Source organism: Populus nigra, chromosome 12 (assembly GCF_951802175.1).
Source record: "Populus nigra chromosome 12, ddPopNigr1.1, whole genome shotgun sequence".
Taxonomy (NCBI): Eukaryota; Viridiplantae; Streptophyta; class Magnoliopsida; order Malpighiales; family Salicaceae; genus Populus; species Populus nigra.
The window spans coordinates 8,120,011-8,141,446 of record NC_084863.1 but is presented as its reverse complement, the minus strand read 5'-3'; the positions used below and the strand labels follow the sequence as shown (position 1 = coordinate 8,141,446).

General features: G+C 33.3%; 2 protein-coding genes across 3 annotated transcripts; both read right to left on the bottom strand.

The window, feature by feature from the left end:
- Positions 1 to 263: 263 nt before the first annotated feature.
- LOC133669969 (uncharacterized) lies at positions 264 to 9,560 on the bottom strand. Of its 2 annotated transcripts, none has more exons than XM_062090310.1 (6): positions 9,368 to 9,560; positions 9,201 to 9,301; positions 9,045 to 9,128; positions 8,900 to 8,971; positions 6,542 to 6,639; positions 264 to 1,329 (listed from the first exon to the last, which is right to left on the bottom strand). In XM_062090310.1, exons 1-6 carry the CDS (start codon positions 9,389 to 9,391, stop codon positions 737 to 739), a joined length of 972 nt encoding a protein of 323 aa, XP_061946294.1. In that variant the 5' UTR covers positions 9,392 to 9,560; the 3' UTR covers positions 264 to 736. The 2 variants fall into 2 exon arrangements, with proteins under 2 accessions (XP_061946294.1, XP_061946296.1); XM_062090312.1 differs by having other exon boundaries at positions 9,204 to 9,301; positions 9,368 to 9,559.
- A 5,288-nt stretch (positions 9,561 to 14,848) lies between these two features.
- Positions 14,849 to 17,442, bottom strand: LOC133669949 (receptor-like protein CLAVATA2). Its single transcript, XM_062090282.1, has one exon. The coding sequence runs from the start codon at positions 17,182 to 17,184 to the stop codon at positions 15,007 to 15,009; it is 2,178 nt and encodes a 725-aa protein (XP_061946266.1). The 5' UTR covers positions 17,185 to 17,442; the 3' UTR covers positions 14,849 to 15,006.
- Between the last annotated feature and the right edge of the window lie 3,994 nt (positions 17,443 to 21,436).

Genomic DNA, 21,436 nt, shown 5'->3' with positions numbered 1-21,436 from the left:
AAAAGGATGTTCGGAGTCTATTCTAAACATCCTTAATTACAGGGATTTTAACTTAATACAAGCATCATAAGGATAGGCTGTGATGAAGGCTTGTTTCTCGAGTTCAAAACCTTGGAACCGTCAAGAATTTATTGCTTTTAATGCATTGGTCAATGAGAGATAGACCCATAATTTAGTGCAATTTATGCACAAAAGAATACTTAGCGTGGGTTGATGCATAAACCGGCGTAAAGATGTCCTGACCGTTCAACCAAACATAAAACTTACTAAAAGTAGATATAATATATTAATAAAAAAAAAAAAAATTAGTCGAGCGGCTGTTCCAGTGACACTGAAGGTCTGCAGTGCATATAGCGAAACGGGAATTCGTGAAACATTAATTAGAGCTCCTAAAGTTGCAATCACATACTTTATGTTCGATCTAATAAATGATAAGTAGGCATGGTTCAGATTTAGAAGAGAGAAGCAACAAATGCACCTCCTGTAAGGCAGTACCAGCTGATTTGGCTCTGCGAGTCCGAATCAAACATCGGTCACCTCATCAATTCTTATGCCAGAGACAGTTATCATTGATTCCAACACCTCATGTTCTACAGCTCTTTCACAACATCATCTTGGGCTCTTGCACTTGACAATGAAATGGTCATCATGGAAACTAGAGCTCCTCTTGGATTTTTATAGAATCAATCATGAAGAAACAAAACCCCATTCCTTCCATCTAAAGGCTGCTCGACCCTCAGTCATCAACTCGCTTTCTGTCACTGTTTGTTGTTTGATCGCCCAAGTGCCGTCCCAATGCATGAGCAAACATCCTCTTTGCAGCTCCCACGTGTTCCTCTTTTGAGTAGTCCTTGGTACTATTTCTACCTGTTAGATTCTGAGATTTGCTGATATTACAAGTGCCGCCTCTTTCCACCAGCACTTGGTGCGAATTCCTCTGACCTTGTGATGAAGCACAAGATCCATGATTATTGCTCTTTGTTTTACCGAACGAATTGATATTTTTGTCAGGCAGGAAAGCAATCCCTTGAAAAGCTTCTGAGCTAGAATTAGGTTCGATTTTGCCCTTTTCTTGGACATGCTGTTCTTTGGTTTTCACTCTATGTCCTTTGCCATCCCTAACAGCAGCACCTTGGTTCCGCAGACTTGTGTTTTGACCCAAAGCATGAGCTATCATTCGATGGGCAACCACAAGTACCTTCTGTGGCTTCTCCTTAATGGGTTCTCTCATTTCTCCCACATCCCTTGAAAAAATACGGTCCCGAGCAGCAAAATAAGCTACTTCTCTCTCCCTAAATGCATTATGAGGAGGTGATGTTGCCGGCAACACTGAAACATAACCAAATAGACAGTAAGGGAAAACCCAAAGAAGGATGAAAGAGTACTCCTGATACAGTTCATAGAGCAGTTTGGCAACTAAATGGAGAGAAACTAAGTTCTTGATGATCTTTCAAAAACAAGGAAAAAAGGATACCGTCTGATATGATATGTAGCAAGATAAGGAATATTACTCTTGACAAAAATATATTTATTTTAGTATCAATGGAAATGGTTAATAGAAAGACCATAATGATTAATAAATAAATAAAACCTCTTCTAAGTGATTATGTGTTCCATTCCACAAAGTTTATTTTTTCATTAAAAATAAATCCTTAATAAGAAAATCATTTCATTCTGGCAAAAATCAAATGACCATGTCTGCTTCCAATGGTAGACAATGAAAAATGTTTTTCATCAATTCTCTCATAATGTTGGTGGTATATATAATAAGCATATGTACTCACATAGCTGTGTTTTTCATCAATTCTCTCATAATGCTCTTAAAGAAGTATACCAGAATCTAACAATAGATGAAGGATAGAGCAAGAAAATTAGTTCAGCCTCAAGGGAGATACAAGGAGATACCAGTGTGGCTTTCCCTAACATCTTAATAACAAGAAAGAAGGAAAAAACAGAAGGTATGATGCAACATCAAATATAGACAACAACTTGCTCCTTGTCGCAGGTCAAATCATCTTTTTATAACCGTAAAAAAATATAAAGTTGTTAGGGAGCTTAAAATCTAATGCATATTAGTTGACACATTAAATATTGAGATTGTGAAATAACAGATGGCATATTCATAGTCATAATCAAGGAAAACTTGAACCCCGAGCAAAAAAAATTAAAATTGTTATGCTCTTACTCAAAAAGGACATAAATGTTTTGAACCCAAAAAAAAATAAAAAAAATTGTAACAATGGATGTTACTTTTTTTGAATTATAATCATTTTCCAGAAGAATCAAAACAAAGAGTTGGCTGTCTTTTTCTCAAATTGACGACTCACGATATGATCTTTCTTCAACTATGATCATTCAATCTAAAAACACAAATTGTGAACCAAGTTCTTTAGATACTTAAAAGTCAGGTCTTCCTACAACGTCATGTCATGATCCTAACAGGAGAAATAGAAACCAGAACCACAATATTAATACCATTTGATGTTATCTACTCATGACAGAGGACAACTCGAAAGAAAGATTCGTCCAATCCTTTGCACTGCCTAGAATCCATAAACTGTCCATGTAATATCCTCACTAAATTCATACCTCAGATTTAGTTTATTTCAACTTCAAGTTCCGAGTCTTCTAGTTCTAAACCCAAGTCTGGTTCTAATCCTGAATCCAGTGATTTTGATCTTTCCATTGCTATCCGTAAGGGTGTGAGGATCCATTGTTTAATTATGTGTCTTATGAAAATCTCTCACCTGTTTTTTGTGTCTTTACCTCAATTGTCTGGTATGGAGATTCCTAATTTTGTACTGATACTCTAAAAGTTCTTAAATGGAAAGAGGTTTTTGAGGAGAAGCTCTTGAAAAAAATGGTACGTCGAGGTTAGTTGATCTACCAGGAGGAAAGACAATTATAGGGTGCAAATGGTTATTTACAGTTAAGTATAAATCAGATGACTACCTAGAATGATATAAAGCTTGATTGGTTGTCAAGGGATTCACACAGACCTTTGACATTGATTACATAAAGACATTTGTTCCAATAGCAAAGCTCAACTTTGTGAGAGTACAGTTCTTGTCACTTGCAATTAATTGTGACTGGCTTCTGCAACAGTTGCATATGAAAAATGCATTCCTTAATGGAGACCTAGAGGAAGAAGTATACATGGATGCAGTTCCAGGATTTTGTGAAAAGTTTCTCAAAAGTGTAAATTGAAGAAGTCCTTATATGGGTTAAAATAGTAACCAAGAACCTGGTTTGGGAAACTCACTCACTTTGTTAAAAAGTTAAAGGTATACTAAACTGATCATACAATGTTTATAAGACATTCATAGGATAGCAAGAGAGCAGTACTAATTGTGTATGTAGACAATATTATTCTTACTCGAGATGATGCACTTGAGATGAATCGGTTGAAGTCTTCCCTCTTATAAACATTTGAGATTAAGGATTTAGGGTCTTTGAGGTATTTTCTTGGAATGGAAATTGCTCAGTCAAAGAAGGGGACAGCGGAAGTATGTCCTTGATCTTCATAAGGAGACTACGATGAGTGGTAGTAGGCCAACAGATACTCCAATAGATTCCAATTAGAAACTTGGAGATGATAAGGATGGTTATCAGGTGAATACAACATAGTATCAAAAGTTGATGGGAAAGTTGATTTACTTATCAATACGCGGCCCAATATTGCATTTGTTATGAGTTCAATAAGTAAACTGCCCAATATTGCATTTGTTATGAGTTCAATAAGTCAGTTTATGCACTCACCATACGCAAAACATCTTGAGGCAACTTATCAGATTCTCAAATACTTGAAAAGTACATCAGGCAAGGGTTTACTCTTTCAGAAAACTACATAGCAAACAAAGAGGCATACACTAATGCAGATTGGGCAGGTTCAGTCATTGACAGAAGACCCACATCAGGATATTGTACTTATATCTAGGGAAATATGGTTACATGGCGAAGTAAGAAACAAAATGTGGATGCAATAAGCAATGAGGCAGAATATAGAGCTATGACTAATGGAGTTTGTGAAATGTTATGGCTGAAAAGACTTCCTGTGAATATGCCAATGAAATTGTATTGTAACAACAAAGCAATAATAAGTATTGGACAAAATCCAATGCAGCATGATCATACAAATCATGTAGAGATTGACACACATTTCATAAAAAAGAAGATTGATATTGGAGCTTCCTGCATGCTTTTTGTTACTACTACCCAATAAATAGCTGATATCTTCACCAAAGAACTTTTTAGACCTAGTTTTCAGCTCTTTGTAAGCAAGTTGGACATAATAGATATCTATGCACCAACTTGAGGAAATAAAATAGGAAGTGATAATGCAAATAAAATCTGGAATTACTATTTCAGATTTTTAAGTGTTTTTGTTTTCTATTTTCTAGCCTAGCGATTTGCTCTTTTTTATTTTTTATTTTTTGATTTCGTGACCTTCCTAGTTTAGTGACCTCATCTACTATATATCTTGTAATCAGTATTATTGAAAGAATAAGAGAGAAAACTCTTCATCCTCCAAAAACCTAAAAAACTCAATTTCAATCAATCAAATATTGAAAGATAAAAATGAAAAAAAAATATTAAATTTTAAAAAAGAAACTAAAAAAAACGACTCGAGTAAACTTATAAAAACATGTTAAACTCATGATCCAGGTCATAAAAACGGAATTACCCCCAAAGAAAACAAATTAAAAAAATAAAAAGGCCAATTCCCCACCAATCCATGGTCGATGTAATTAGTATTATTGAAAGAATAAGAGAGAAAACTCTTCATCCTCCAAAAACCTACAAAACTCAATTTCAATCAATCAAATATTGAAGGATAAAAATGAAAAAAATATTAAATTTAAAAAAAAAAAACTAAAAAAAAATGACTCGAGTAAACCTATAAAAACATGTTAAACTTATGGTCAAAGCCATAAGAACGGAATTACCCCCGAAAAAAAACAAATAAAAAAATACAAAGGCCAATTCCTAACCAATCCATGTTCGAAGTACAAAATTGAAAACAAAAAAAAAAAACCTCAAGTCAACCCGAGTTAACTTGTCAAATCGACAACCTTGATTATGAGATCGGGATAAATCTATAAAAAAAAGTTACATTTTAAAAACAAAAGGTTAAAATGATAAAAAACAAATTTATCCTAGCATAATCTAAAAAAGATATTATTGGTGTATGATTTTTTTAAAAAAATAAATTCTTTGATTTTGTTTAAATGAAGGAAAAAATGAAGGAAAGCCTTTTAAAAAGGAGCCCAAGAGTTTAGGCCGAAGGTACCAATTCCTAGGCCTGGAAGCAAGGGCAACACAGATGCCTTCCTATTTATTTTTGTTGTCCAACACAACCAGTTTCCAACACTGAAAAATTAGGGCAGGGGTTTTTTAACCTTAAAAATTCAATATTGAACCATTTTTTGAAATGCCTAAAAAATCCTAGAGACTTACATAAACCCCTTTAAGCCTTTAAACAACCAAAAAATCAGTCCAAAAAAAAATAACCCGAAACTTAAAAACTTTTTGAGTTTAGATCTATATTCTTGGGCCACTTTAAGGTGAAATAACAGTCAAGTGAAATTTCTCTCATCGAATGGAACTCGTGAATACCATATCAGTATTTTTAGTGGCCAGAATGGTGTCAACCGACAACTTTCTCTCTCTAACACCAAAATCCTGTGTCTCTCCTCTCAAACCAAGAACTGAAAAATAAAAAAAATAAAGTTGTATACCAAAAATGAGTTTTTAAAATACTTAAGGACCAAAAGATTGTCATTTAAAAAGTAGGACCAAAGAGAACTTTTCAGCCTCAATTTTTAAACTGCCATCCATTTTCTCCATCCTTTTCACTTTGGTCCTCTAACTTTAAATCATGCCCTTTCTTAGGAAATTTTACCTAAATTGGCTATCAATTTGATCATAAATGGACTTAATCAAAGTCGAAAAAAACTTCAATGACCAAAATGAAAAAAACAAAAAAAAATCATTGTGACAATCTACAGTGAATTGTGCGTGTAAGTGGCATGGGCTATAGTGTTTCACCCCAAGCCTTTTAGTGTTTTGTTAATACTAATTGTTTGTCTAAGAAACAGGCATATTCAGCGTGTAATGGATTCAAGCCACTATTAATCTGTTGACCTTATATCAAGGGACAAATTGGAAGCAAAGACAGATTGGAGGTATGTTTGAAATATACGAACAAGTTGAGCTACCTCCCCAAGATTCATGTTAGATTGCTTAATTGCTACACTCTTTCCAGCCTAAAAGACACTGAAAAGAAATGAAAAATCAATTATTTGAACAATGTATCATAGCAGAGCTAAGATCTTTTCATATTGTGGTGATCATGATAGTTGCTAGAATCAATTGTTTTAGTACATCCATTCCTTATATTTCTGTTAATGTAAATTATAATAGAAATATGCTACTTTCAATCACCACATCAAAAGTACTGAACAATTGCGTGTTCCATTGTGAAGATGGGGCAACATCACATGTGAAATATTTTAAAAGGGAAGGCAAAAAAAAGTTTAACCTGGGGGAGCATCTTTCCTCCTCAGTAATTGATGTGATGTTGTCAAAGTGTGAGGTTCATCAAATTGGAATAGGATGTCACTAACAAGGATGGAGGGTCTGCAGTAAAAGAAATAGGCTATCAAAAGAAGAAAATATCTGACCGCTGCACCCCAAGTGAGAAATGAGTTCATATTAAACAAGAAAGATCATTTGATATTTTTCTATCGGCAAAATAAAAATTATTCATTATGTTGCTAAACCATACATTGAAGTTCTGAAGTGAAACGCCTACTTATAGAAAGGCAGGAAAAAAATCATTGTTACAATGAAATTTCAGGGTTACAAAGTGTCGAAACAACAATATCAATATGACAACTTGGTGAATGTTCAAAAAAAAAAACCCTTGAGACAAACATGACAAATAAAGTGGATAGGAAAAGTCATACCAAATTTAATAAATAATTAAACTACAAAGTAATGGTCACTACATGTCCGCATACAAAAGTATTTACTAGTCAAGTCAAAGGTGTAATATATGCAATTAACATAATGACAAAAGGGATCACTAAGAGGAGCTCAACACAATCCTAGGAATAATATAAATACTGCAACAAGTAGAAAAAATATATGAGAATCTAGAGTTTAACAAAGTAAGATACAGGTGAAAGTTGGAGAAAAACATGCTTGTAATAAAGTTCAGGGTGTTTTATGATTTAAATTTATCAAAGAAAATCAGAAATTGGCTAGAAATGCTTGAGAAATCTTTGAGAGGTCTGAAAATCTGGGAGCTTCTCTTTCATTCTTGTTATGCTTCCTCAAACGGCCCAAGTCCTCTACTTTAGGAAATAGATGTCGATGAGCTATTAGAAATTTAATAATAGGTGCTCTATCAGACACCAAAAAACCTTTAAAAGTCAATGATTATGAATAGGAATTCCTTGATATGAAAACAAACTAAATAGGAACGTGATTAAACTCTTTTATAGGAATCAAGCTAAAATCCCTAACTATCACAAATTTTAGTGTACCGACTATTAATCCAAGTTTTCCTTCTTTCTTTGTCATTTTTCCATGATTAGAAAAAAGCTCAACTTTAAATTCAGCATGGGTAGGTGGAAAAATCTTTAATTTTGAATAACATAAAATGATGCTCTCCTCTCTATTGAAGGAATCAAATGCATTTGCAATGCTAGATTTGTCCTTAAAGATAAAATTATCAATGGCACAAATTGCATATCAATTGCATTCCTTACTTAGAATTTCCTGATAATCAACATGTTGCTCCTTTTCATCCTTAAAGACCCATTGTCTATGCTTGAGAAAAACCATTTATTATTAAGATGGATTCATAAGACTTGCCCCTTCCACAGTTTCTAGCCCACATTTTATTTGCCCTTCAAGTAGGTTTCATCAATTGGAGATTCACCAGAAGAAGACCATTACCTTAGTGATTTTCCTATGAAGCTCATTTGTATCCGTATTAATAAGATTCACTTTTCATTTTAGTGACAGAGAAGGGTTGGGTATAATGATGCTTATTATCGTAGCACATCCATAACTCATAGAGGTTTGACAATTGAATACTGACAACAATTATCACAAGAGAAATACCTTCCTAAGAGATTTACAAGGGTAAAGTAGAACTATGTTGAGGCCTATAACGAATAAATGATGCCAACTTTCCAGTTATCATTATGTGCTCAACAATGACAAAAATTCAGAAACTCAAAAGACAACACTTGCTCTAAAATCTTGTAGAGTATAAATTAAAAATAATAAATACTAAGTTTTGGATTGGCTGTATCCCTACTCCTACAATACAAGTCTTGAAGAGACAACAAGGACACATTTGAGCTATACTAGAAAGGTAAGCAAGGTAAGACCTAACTTTTTTGTAAAAAAAAAAAAGGCACAGCTTCTAGTGGGTCGTGCTCATGCATCAAAAATAAGATGCATCCCTTTGGATTTGATTATAGCATTTTTTTGTGAGAAATGCTGACTTCTCAAAACCTCACATCACCAACTTCACTCAAAAGGATAGCTTCATGGAACACAAATGCAGTCTTGGAAAAGTTGTTTAGTGAAACTGGGATCTAACCAACTTCTTGTTGTTGTTGTTGTTGTTGTGTACCCAACAAATAACATTTACATGTTTCAACATCTTAGATAGATACCCAACAAAGAACATTTGTCCACAAAAAAAACATAGGAGGCAAGGCAGCAAAATGAATGAATGATATGGGAAGAAACCTAGTGATTGATACCGTAAGACATGTTGACTGGACAGGACAGCGTAAATGTTACACAGTAGTAGTAATAGTAGTTGTACATAAAAGAAACAAAAACAATTAGAGATTACGTGGGTTTACATGCATACATTGATGTCTCCGGGCACCGCTCTAAAATCAAGTGACGATCAGCTCCCTCGCCAATAGATACATGAGAAAACCTAACACATAAAATAAACCCTGGTTTAATTAGTTAATTAAAATAAACACGCCCAACTATAAAAATAAAAATACCCAAATATATCAGCAAGGCGATGCAAAAGAAGACGACTGTATGCATCCATTGGTTGGAGCTCCAAGATACCATCGGAGTGGGAACTGCAATTCATTAACAATTTGGTGTAAATAAATATATAGAGCGAAATAATATTACAATTACAAATTTACAACTACCTGTCATCTTGAAGGAAATTAAGAAAGGTTTCTTCCATTGACAAGACAAGATGTTTGCAACGAAGATTATCCTTCACCAGAAAAGCCAATTCCTCTACCTGCAATTAACAATCCATTAATTAATTAGAGAAAGAGAAAGAAAGAAAATCTAATTTAATAATTACCATAGCAAACTCAGTCACGCTCATATTTTATTTTCTGGAGAAAGAAGAAGACGATTATAAGCAGCAGCAGCAGAGTAGATTGAATTAAAACTCTTGTCAAAGGAGGAGCAAAAGAAAACGAAAAGAGGAGAGAGAAGTTCCGTGAGAATCTAATCTGGACTCTTTATTTCCTCTACTCTCTATTTTCAACGGTGGGTATTTCACAAGTGATTTCAATCTTTCATTTATCTTCGTATAAAAATAATAATAAAGTTGTTCTTTCAATATTATATTCTCATGATTTGTATATCTTTTCATTAAATTAAAATTTTAAAAAATAAAATAAAAACACTCGGTCTTTCACCCAAGTCACTGCAATATAATTCGATCCAAATAATATAATGGTTGTTTTGTTTCTTTTAGAAAAAATCATTGAATTAATTATAAAAAGTAATACCATATTTTCACAGACTTCATTGATTATTATTAAAATAGTTGAGGATAAATTAATTTTTAAATATAGTATAATAACTAAATTAATAGTAAAAGAAATAAAATTAAATTGTTATTAAAGAGTTTTTCAGAATTTTTATTTTTTAAAATGATTAAAATATTCTTAGAAATAAAAAATACATTGATGTCTAGGATGATTTTTGTATTTTTCTCATGGTTATTTAATTATAATCAAGTTCAATATAAAATAATTTGATATCTTAGTAAATATAAAATATTATTTGTAAATAAAAAATAATTTGCACATACAACACATGTTTCAACATGTCGAATACTTATGAATCCTTTTGATAACAGGTGTAATATCTCCTGGTGGTCAAATATTAGCTTCCATGGTGGTGTTAAGAATGATACACTAAGCTCTTCTAGATGGTGAGATGAGTGTTAGCTGAGAATGTGGTTTTGATGGATTATTTTTCATCTCTTTTCTCTTTACTCTCTTATAGCTTCGGACTTCACACTTCCACTTTTAAAATTTAAATATTTCATGTCAGTTTGAATTTGAATCAATTTTAATCTTTAATTTTGTTATTATTATTTGTTTTATTTTTAATGCCTTTTGAACTTGATTTTATTTTTCAATTTTATCCATCAATATCTAATTTTATTTGATTTTTTTTATCCAATTTGATACTTATTCTTTTAATTACTAATTGTTTTTTTATATCATTTTCTTGATTTATTTTATTTTTTATTTTGTCCCTCATTATTTTACTTCATTTAATTTTTATACCAAATTTGTTTCTTATTTTTTTATTGCTATTTGTTTTGTTATTTTATTATTTCATTGATTGATTTTTTGTCAATTTCATCCCTCAATATTTGGATGATTGAAAATTTTGCTTTATGACCTTTTTGTGTTTGTCTTCTATGGAGTAATCTTAGTCTCATGACTTAGATTACGAGTTTCAAAGATAAACTTGATTTAACTTCGCTCTTCTTTAGGTTTTTTTTTAAATGATTTTTTTTTAATTTCATCTTTCAATATTAGATTATTAGGGCTTGGGCTTTATGATTTCTTCTCTTTCATTTCTATAGAGTTATCTGATCTCATATTTCAAGTTACAAGTTAGTTGAGTTAACCTAAGTTAACTCAAGTTTTTTTTATAATTTAAATTGATTTTTCTTCAGTTTTGTCTTTCATTATTTTATTCAATTTCTTTTGAACGAGGATATCCCGATCTCACAACTAGACCATACATTTGGGATGTTGACTCGAGTCGAGTTTTTTTTATCATTTTTTAAAATTAAATTTTCTTTAGTTCATCCTTTAGTGTTGGATTTACTAGTAACTAAGCTTTAGATTTATTTTTTTCATTTTCCTCTTTAAGAGATTATTCCGTTCTCATTCAATTTTTGTTTTGTTATCAAATAAGATTATTTATCTTTTAAGAATAATTAAATGATGTATTTTTATAATATTGGTAAGTATTCATTTTTTTATTAGTCGTTGTCTTTTTTTTTGTTTTTTTATTATCGTTGGCTTTTTGTATATATAATTATATTATTAAATTAACTGAGTTTATTGAACCCATTCAAATCAATGACCCGAGTCTCATATTTTTGTTGCTTCTTTAAAAACGCTATCATTGTTTGGGCATTCTTTTTTATGTTAGGAAAAATTTGACTCAGACCGCGGCGTAACACAGACCGCTTATCTACTACAATTCTATTATTCCACATTATCTTAAGGAAAGGAAAGGTATTATTTATTTATTATAATCTAGTTAAAACATTAAAAAATACTTAATTGGCCTTGAAAAAGTACTATAATTCTAGACCTATTAGCATTATTCACTAGAATAGTATAATAACTGTGTTGCCCATCCATCTAAAAAGCTTAACATAGGTTTTCAAGGGCATTGAAATCTTTTTATATAGTTCATTTGTCATTCCCAAATTGACCAGAGACAAATATATCTTTTCTCATTTTAATTACATAGAGAAATGATCAAAATACTCTTGGAAGCAAAAAACTTAAGCATGGAGTTAAGGGGAATTTTTGTGTTTTTACAATAATTTTTGTGTTATTATAATGTCAGTTGAGGTGCAATTTGGTATTTGACCAAATATATAAAATATTAAAAAAAAATGCATAGTAAAATGACCAAAATGCCTTTAATTAAAAAATTTAAACCTAAGGTCAAAGGGCTTTTCATAATGTTTTTTTTTTTTGTAATTATAAAGTTAGCTTAGATGCAATTTTTTACTTGGCTAAATAAAAAAAACCAAAAGATTGACGTCCGTGTACAACATTTGAAGATACATGGGAGGTGCCCACTCACTCTGGTCAACATGTGCAACACCTCCTGGCATTCAAAAAGATCATTATGTTGTGTCGTTGGAAGGGCCACCGTGTCCTTTTCATGTGTGATGTGGCATGTGTCTCCAATGGTGGTCTAGTTTGTTGTCAATAAACCTTTATGTTTTCCCTTTTTTTTTCTCTCCTCCCATAAAAATTACAAGTTAGCCATCTTTGTTGTTTCTCTTTCAATTTTAGTCCTTATTATTTTGATTTCTAATTTTTTATCTCGCTCATTTTGTAGAAGTTTTATTTGTTTTTAATTTCATCCTTCAATCTTAATTTACCAAATATTATATTCTTTAATTTGATCTTTATTCTTTTGATTTCTAGTTTTTTCCTTGGTCCTTTTATAAAAGTTTTATTACTTTTTAATTTCATCATTCAATTCAATTGATGGTATTGTGTTTTTTAATTTGGTCCTTATTGTTTTGATTTCTATTTTTTTCTTGGTTTTTTTGTAAAAATTAATTTTTTTAATCCTTTTGTATAATTGAGATTTTTTTTCAATATTTGATTGATTGAAAATTAAATTCCATGGTTTTTTCAGAGCAACTGTTTTAGGTTTAATGATTTAGGTCACGAGTTTGAAAAATTAACACGGGTTTGGTGAGATATCCAGGGTTGACTTGACTTTGATTATCAGGTTTACAAATTTATCATATTAACTCAAGTTAACCAATACTTATTTTTTTATGTCATTGTTTTTACCCTGTTTTGTTTTTCTATATTTAATAGGCTATGAATCCATCTACTATCATTTCTTTTCTTTTTTTGTTTTATTTAATTAAAGCAAGTTTATTTGACCAAGTCGTGTCTATCAACCGAATCACATAATTTTCTTAGTTTTATTAAATACACTTGCGGTAGGTGAATATTATTTTTTTGCACAATGAAATAGCCAGGACTCTCTCAGGCTTGTTGTGTTCTAGTTGTATTATTCTTGTCATAATTACATAAGAAACAGTTAATTTAAAATGCTTTATTCACATTTTAATTCATCTAGTACTGAATCCTAAATTTGTACACGGTTTTGAATTATGTTTTTTATTAGCTCATAACTCGTGTGATGTTATATCTATCCAATCCAAACTTAGTAATTGAAATTAATAAAAATAATGTGAATAAGACGAAAAACAAAATTATAATTATAATATATTTTACATTTACATTTTTAATTTAGGAGCCCTATATAATTAAAGAACAAAGTTGAGGCGTTAAACCAATCCAATAGTGACTACTAGCATTGGTGCCTGTGCTTTTCTGTAGGGCTAGATTATTCTTTTATGTAAAATATAATATTTATCTATCTCAAGTGTATTTTAAAATATAAAAAAAAAATACATGATTCAGGTTATAGACTTGACTGAGTCGAATCAATTGATTTTATTTCAATTAGACAAAAAAAAAAAAGAATAGATAAATCAAATTTAAAAAGAAAGGTGATTAGCACAACTTAGGGAAAAATATATATTTTAAAAAGGAACAAACAATGTATTCAATTTATAACCCCTTAAATATAAAAGAACAAAATGAAGTAAAAAAAGAACATAATAAAACCATCGTAGTCAACCCGAGTTAGTATAATAAACTTGTAACCCTAGTAATCGGGGTTGAACTAACCCGAGATATCTTGCTAAACTTTTGGCCTATATCATGAGATTCAAATTACCCAATAAAAAATAAAGAAAATTATAAAGCTCTTTTTTTTTAAAAAAAAACATGTTAACTTTTCAAATCCTTTACCTGGGTCATTAAACTCGAAACATCCTATTTGAAAAAACCATGAAATCTAATTCTCAATCAATTAAATAATGAAAGATGAAATTGAAAATGAATTTCAATTATATAAAAGAATTCAAAAAATAGTAATTAAAAGAATGAGGATCAAAATTGAAATACAAAATAAATTTTATATTTGATTGAAAGGTGAATTTGAAAAGAAAAATCAATTTAGCAAAAATACCCAGAAAAAAATCAAAAGAATGAGGATCAAAATTGACATAAAAAATAAAAACAAATTTTTGATTGAATGGTAAATTGAAAAGAATAATAACTTTTTCAAATGGGCTAAGAAAAAAAAAAGAAATCAAATAATGAGGACCAAATTGAAAAACATAATACCATAAATTTGGATTGCAGAATAAAATTGAAAACTAATAAACTTTTACAAATAGACTAAGGAAAAAAATAGAAATAAAAAGAATACGAACCAATTTAAAAAAAAAAACAATATATGTCACATTGGAATTGATGGATGAAATTGTAAACAAATAAAACTTCTACAAAAAGACTAAGAACAAAAATTAGAAATTAAAAAAATAATGCAAATACCAAATTACTCCTTAATTAATATTATAATAACACAAAAACCATTATAAAAGTATAAAAATACCCTTTAAAGCCAAGTTTAATTTTTTTTGCGTCATATGGTATTTTAATTGTTTTACTATTTTTATTATTTTACCATGCAGTTAATATGAAAAAAATATATATATTTACTCTCGATAAATTTAATAATAACAAAGGAATCTTGTTAAAAAACTTTAATATCCTTAGTTGTTAAACCAGTGTTAAGTTTTCTGGATGGAAGGAGAAAACCACCATGACATTGTTCCAATGAACAGTGTAAATAAGAGTGAAGCTACAGTTATTTTCCAGTTGTGATTCTCCAATGAGATGTCACATTTGTAACTCACCTGACCTGACCAACCTTTATTATCAACTTCAGTAAACAGGTAGGAAAACAACCATTGACGCAGGTAACATCTCATATCAGTGAACAGGTAGATGATAGATAACTAAGAATACACGAGTGGTTTCCCTAACATAAGCTGACAGGATTTTAAACTTTTGTCTGAAGAAGATAACTTCTTGCTCGAGTGGAACAAAATAGAGTGACAACACAAAAATAAAAACTAACAAAGGCACTTATGCAAAAGATCCAAACAGAAATTGGACCTTCAGTTTCTTCAAATGACTTCCCAGGCACAGTTGGCAGGCTACCTGAGTCGCACTTTACTCTAGGGGACTCCACACACAAATCTGGATTTCCAGCAAATGCTCCAGGAAACCTTCCATACCCCTCTTTCTGGGGAACAAATCCAGACAAACTGTTATATGAGAAGTTTAAGAGTACGAGTTCTTTAAGCCTGGAAATATTTCCTGGTATTTGACCCGATAAAGAGTTATGTGACAAGTCCAGTGCCCTTAAACGTTCCATCTTCTCTAGACTGGGAACCTGACCATCAAGAAAATTGTATGACAAGTTCAAATACTCCAAACCTTGTAGTCCAAATAAGCCATGTGGAATCTCCCCGTGTAGCAAATTATCAGATAGATCAATTCCAGCAGTTGAAGATAGATGGTAATTGAAGCTCAATTCACTGTTATCAACAACCAACACAGATACTTTGATCTCAACATTTCGAATTGCAAGAAATGGCTCTGCAGGCAATCGTCTAACATCTCCATTATTGAACTCCAAGCTAATGTTGAAGTTGCCATCGGGTACGAAGCCAGAGAATTTATTGCCTGAAAAATCCATCATTTGGATCTCTTCAAATGTGAACAGCCAACTGGGTAAACTTCCACTGAATTTGTTTCGAGCCAAGGAGAGATACCTGAGGTTTGACCATTTGGTTATTGCATCATTCAAATTTCCCGAGAGATTGTTCGAGCTGAAATCTACTATCTCAAGTGATTTGCAGCCAGCCAAAGTTAGTGGAATCTCCCCAGAAATCCCATTATTGCTTATATCCAATACTTTCAGGCTATCCAGCGCATCAAGTTCTGGTTGAATTTGACCAGAGAGATTGTTGTTATTGAGAACTAGAGCAAGTAGCTGAAAACACCCAACAATATTTAAAGGAATTGAACCCGACAATGAGTTGCGTGAAAGATCTATCACTTGGAGATACGTCAAATTTCCAATCCTAGCAGGGATTTCCCCAGTAAGAAGATTGTGAGAAAGAAACAATGCCTGTAGACTTTTCAGCTCGGTGATCCTCAAAGGGATACCACCAGAGAAACAATTGTGGGACAAATCAAGAAGAACAAGGCCTGATTTCTCTGTTGTCTCTGCGATCTTGGCTGGAAGTGGACCAGATAGGTCATTGAAACTCAAATCCAATGCAAGAAGCTTCTCAGAGAAAACAAGTCTCGGAGATATTGCATAATTCAAGTGATTAAATGATAAATTCAGATGCGTCAATTCTTCTAGGGAAGCAATGCATGTAGGAATACCACCCACAATAGAATTCCTAGCTAAATTCAAAACACCGAGAGATCGAATGGAAGCAGAAAAACAAGGCAAAGTACCTGAAAGCGAATTAGAACTGAGATTGAGAAAAACCAGAGGCTGAAAAAAGTCATGAAGATCACCCGACAGGTAATTATTTCCAAGATCCAAATATTTCAATGACTTGCAGTAAAACAAGCTTTCAGGTATTGTCCCATGAAAAGAATTGAAACCCAAGTCAAGTATTTCCAAATTGGTCGAGAAATTACCAACCCACCAAGGAACAACGCCTCCCAAATCATGGTTCCCATTTAAAGTAAGTTCCTTCAATTGTCTAAGCCTCATAAGTGAGTCAGGCACAACACCACCAAATCTATTGTGACTAAGATCAAGGGTTTTGAGATTTTGCAACCTACCAAAGCACAATGGGATTTGGCCCGTAAAGCCATTTTCAGACAAAACCAGGGTTTCAAGAAACAAAAGATTGCACAAATTGGGGTGAATATAACCAGACAGATTCACGTTTCTCAAGTTGATAGAAATGACCTGGCCGGTGTGATTTTGGCAGACCAGACCTGTCCAGTTAGTGCAGTTAGAACCAAACCAGGTTGACAAGCCATGAACTGGGTCCTGAATCCAAGACCGGAACAGTAAAAGTGAGGCTTTGTCTTCTGGGTTAAGATCAACAGAGGCAGATTGGCATGATGCACAAAACAACAGTACCAGTACAAAGAACAAGAGTGGCAGTAATTGCAACAAACAAGGGTGAACAAAATTCGACATAACACAGGAGGGGAGAAAAAGTGAAACCCTATGTGCTTCTGTAGAGCTAGAGATGGAGAAAATTATAGTCGCAAACCAAATTCAAACATTCAAAGAAGAAGAAACTGAGCCCATAATATTACAACCAGATATAGGACGTAAAGATCTCGAGAGAGAGACTCACTAAATAGTGGATTGCTTCTTGGAGGAACGCAGACTGCCACAGACAGTCTCGTATCTTTTTCTCTCTTTACTCTTCCTTCACAAAATGTGCGCCATTAAAGTACTTTCTGACACATACATACATACATACATACATACATAACATATTATTAATTGGCAAATTTCCTCCCCAAGTCCCTTAAAACTTATATATGTTTCAATTTAGTCATCAAACTTTATTGTTATTCAATTTGATCTATAATATTTTCATTGTTAACAAATAAACTAAAAGAGATCAATATAAAAACCTAGTCCACACCTCATGTGGCAAGCACGAGCGTTTCTAATTTGCTGCATAGCTTTATTTATGGGTGAAATTGTGACGATTCAACAAAACTAAGAACACTGAAGTTTATTCAAAGTGAATACTGTCACTATTACAAAAAATTTAAGAACCAACGTATTTGGAATTCAAACTAGTCTTAATGACTGAAAACAAAAATAGAAATTGGACTTGGATAGGATGGGAGCAAATTCACTCGAATTTCTCTATTTACACACACAATGCGTATTGTTCTTCTCTGCCTTTTTCCCATTCAGTTACAGTGCATTATATGCATGCAAGGTGCTTGTTGCGATGTCGCGGTCACATAAATTAATTACCCTAGCTTCAAACACAACACACAAGATAGTATAGAGCAAGCAAGGGGTCGATCCCACGAGGAAGATTCAAGTCAGATTTTTTATGCTAGATGATATGAAATTTGGGGGGGTTTGGACGTTATCTAGGCTAAAGCAAAAGAAAACAGAAAACTATCAAACGAAATTTATAAAATCAGAAAATTATCAAGAGAACAAACCTTAGTCACAAGCACACATCCACCTACAGAAATCAGAATTGATCATGGAAACGAAACATTAATTTATATTCTGAATATTTATCTCTTCTTAACATTGGTTAGTTAACGGATCCGCCGTATAACTAACCCTAACCATCCAACAACCACAGTGTCCACACTAGTAATTTAATTCAATGACAGCCTTAAGAACTAGATAAGTTGATTAATCAAGAAAACATAACTGTCCCCAGTCTATGTTTGATTTGATTGAATGTTCTCCCTAAGATTAATAACGTAGATCCGCCACAATTATTAAACTTAATTGCTTCACAAGTTCATATACCACAACTCCGGTTTTGATATCAAACTTAGCAATAGATTGTCTAAAATAATAACTTAGAGTCCGCTATAACAATTAAAATAAACAATCATAGGAAAAATAAACATAGGAGAACAAACATATTCATCATATAAACTGAAAAGAAAAGGTAAAATAAATCTCACAGTTCTTGAAATCTGAAGGTTTTCATGCCCTTGCAACCAAGAAAAAGTGTTTAGCCTTGCATGTTTGTTGAACAACTAATCAAAAAGAAAGAAGAATGCATAATTTAGGGTTTCTTAGAGGAAAGGGGCGTTTTTCTCTTTTTGGCTGGCTGCCCCCTTCTCTTCTCTCATTCTTTTTATATCCTAGGAAACCCTAGGTCTCTATTTTACAAAATAGTCCTCCATTAAGTAGACTGTTTACATTTAAGTACTTTAATAACTATTTTCCTAAAAAAAGAGAAATAGCCTTGCATGAAATCTTCAAGCTTTGACTTAGAGGAGCTAAATTGCTGAAATAAAAACTTGGATATCGGTTTAGATGCTTCTGAACGTAATTTGGACTCGTTTCTTCACGAAACTTGTTTTCTGGCAGAATTCAGATGTCATCTTTGCAAAATCATATCTCCCTCATATGACATTTTTTTTTGCTGCAAGTTAGAGAGTTTATAGACCTTTGAGTCATGAATCCAAAAAAATTGAGTTTGCATCAATTAGACTTCTGTAGCTCCAGATATTCAAGTTGGAATGGCCGAAGGTCAACATTGGTAGATTGCGAGATTTGACTTTGAAGGCTGCGATTTCCATGTTTTTCCTTATTTTATTTTCTTGCCTTAGATTTCCAGAAAGGTATGGATGTTAGCTTTTTAATGCCACTGAAATCATTTCATTTCAACCTCTAGAGCTCACGCTCTGCACAAAACATTGACTGAAGGTCAAATCTGCCAATTATCTTCAATTTACTCCTTTTTGCATCTTTAATCCAAAAGTGCCTTCAAAACATAAAACAAAGAATATCAATGCATTTTATATATAAAACATAGGCAAACCACTAGTTAAATGTGGGTGAAACTATTGAATAATATGGTTGCATCAGTGCTCGTCCGGAATAGTAGGCTTGACAGTTTCCTTACACGTGTCTATTGACACATTACTAATTTAGATAATGAAACGGTGCATTTGGTGATTTGAAGTTTTCCCGCTAAGGCTCTGTTCAAAATAATTCCTCTGCCTTGTTCAAGACTCATCGTTAGGGGTGTTAGTGTTTGCAACATGTAATAAATCTTCCCCCATCAAACCCACCTTGTCCTCAAGGTGAAAAGCAGGAAAGCGTGCTGCGATTTCCTCTGCAATTTCCCATGTAGCATCGGCAGGTGAGAGCCCTTCCCAATGAATTAAGACTTAGGTGACTGATTGATGTCCCCTTCGTGTTATTCTGCTTTCCAGTATAGCTTGTGGTAGCAATTCTTGTGTTTGAGGCATTGGTGGCAGGTTACTCTGTACTGGCTGGCGACCAATACACTACTTGAGCTGTGAGACGTGAAACACAGGGTGAATGGTAGATAATGGTGGCAGCTCCAGTTTGTATGCTACCTTACCAATTCTAGCAATTACCAGGTAAGGGCCAAAAAACTTGGCTGCTAGTTTTTGTGATGTCCTGCGAACCACTGAATGCTGCTTGTAATGTTGTAGTTTGAGATACACATAGTCCCCGATTGAAAATGTCCTGTCACTCCGTTTGTTATTGGCGAATTGAACCATTCGATGTTGTGCTATTCGAAGGTTGTCTTTGACTTGCTTAATGATGTCCTCCCGTCTAATCAGTAGATCATCAACTGATGCTACAGCAGAGTCCCTAGGAAAATAAGGAATATGTATAGGAGGAGAGAACCCATATAAGACCTCGTAGGGGGTGAGTCGTGTGGACGAATGGAAATTTGTATTGTACCACCATTCGGCCAATGACAGCCATCGTGCCCACTGGTTTGGGTTGTCCCCAGTCATACACCTGAGATAGTTTTCCACACACTTATTCACTATCTCAGTCTGGCCATCGGTCTGGGGATGGTATGTAGAAGAGTAGAGTAAATTGATTCCTTGTATATTAAACATTTCTTTCCAGAACCTGCTCAAAAAAATAGGATCCCTGTCACTGACTATGGATGCTGGCAAGTCGTGTAGCTTGTATACCTTATCCATGAAGACCTTAGCCATGATAGGAGCTGTATAAGGATGGCTGAGACTCATGAAGTGAGCATATTTGCTAAAACGGTCTACTACTACCATGATGACATCCTTCCCTTCAGATTTAGGTAACCCTTCGATAAAATCCATGCTAATGTCGATGAATGGGGCGCTGGGAATAGGCAGAGGTTGTAGGAGTCTTGAGGTGGCTACATTTTCATGTTTGTTTCGCTGGCAAGTAGAGCATTCCCTGATAAATTGGCGGATGTTCTTTTGTTGCCCTTTCCAGTAAAACAAGCTTCCCACTCGCTTTGCAGTAGCAGTCACTCCTGAGTGCCCCCCCAATGTTGAGCTGTGATAGAGGGAAACAATCTTGGACTATAGTTCCAAGTCACGGCCCACCACAATCTTACCCTTCCTATTCAGGTGGCCATTTACCCAGTTGTAGTGAGGATGTGAGCCTGGCGCGGTTTGTAGGTCCTGGATGATAGTTAGTAAATGGGGATCACCTTGCCAAGAACTGGTAATTGCCTCCATGATGTTAGAAGAAACAAAGGAAACAACCATGGTGTAGATTGCGTGACTGGCAGGCCTGGAGAGTGCATCTGCAACCACATTCTCTTTCCCTCTTCTGTATTCTATCTCATAATCATACCCCTATCAATTTGACTAGCCACTGATGCTGCATAGGAGTGATTATTTTTTGGTCCAAAAGGTATTTAAGACTTACATGATCAGTGCGAATCTTAAAGTGTTTTCCCCATAGG

Bases quoted from the DNA above. Each gene is read 5' to 3' on its own strand.
- LOC133669969 (XM_062090310.1), bottom strand. From the start codon at position 9,391: ATGAGCGTGACTGAGTTTGCTATG. The intron at 9,302-9,367 runs GTAATTATTAAA...TGTTAATTGCAG, and splicing joins GCGTGACTGAGTTTGCTATG to GTAGAGGAATTGGCTTTTCT. The intron at 6,640-8,899 runs GTATGCATGTAA...CTTTTACTGCAG, and splicing joins CGGTGCCCGGAGACATCAAT to ACCCTCCATCCTTGTTAGTG.
- LOC133669949 (XM_062090282.1), bottom strand. From the start codon at position 17,184: ATGTCGAATTTTGTTCACCCTTGTTTGTTGCAATTACTGCCACTCTTG.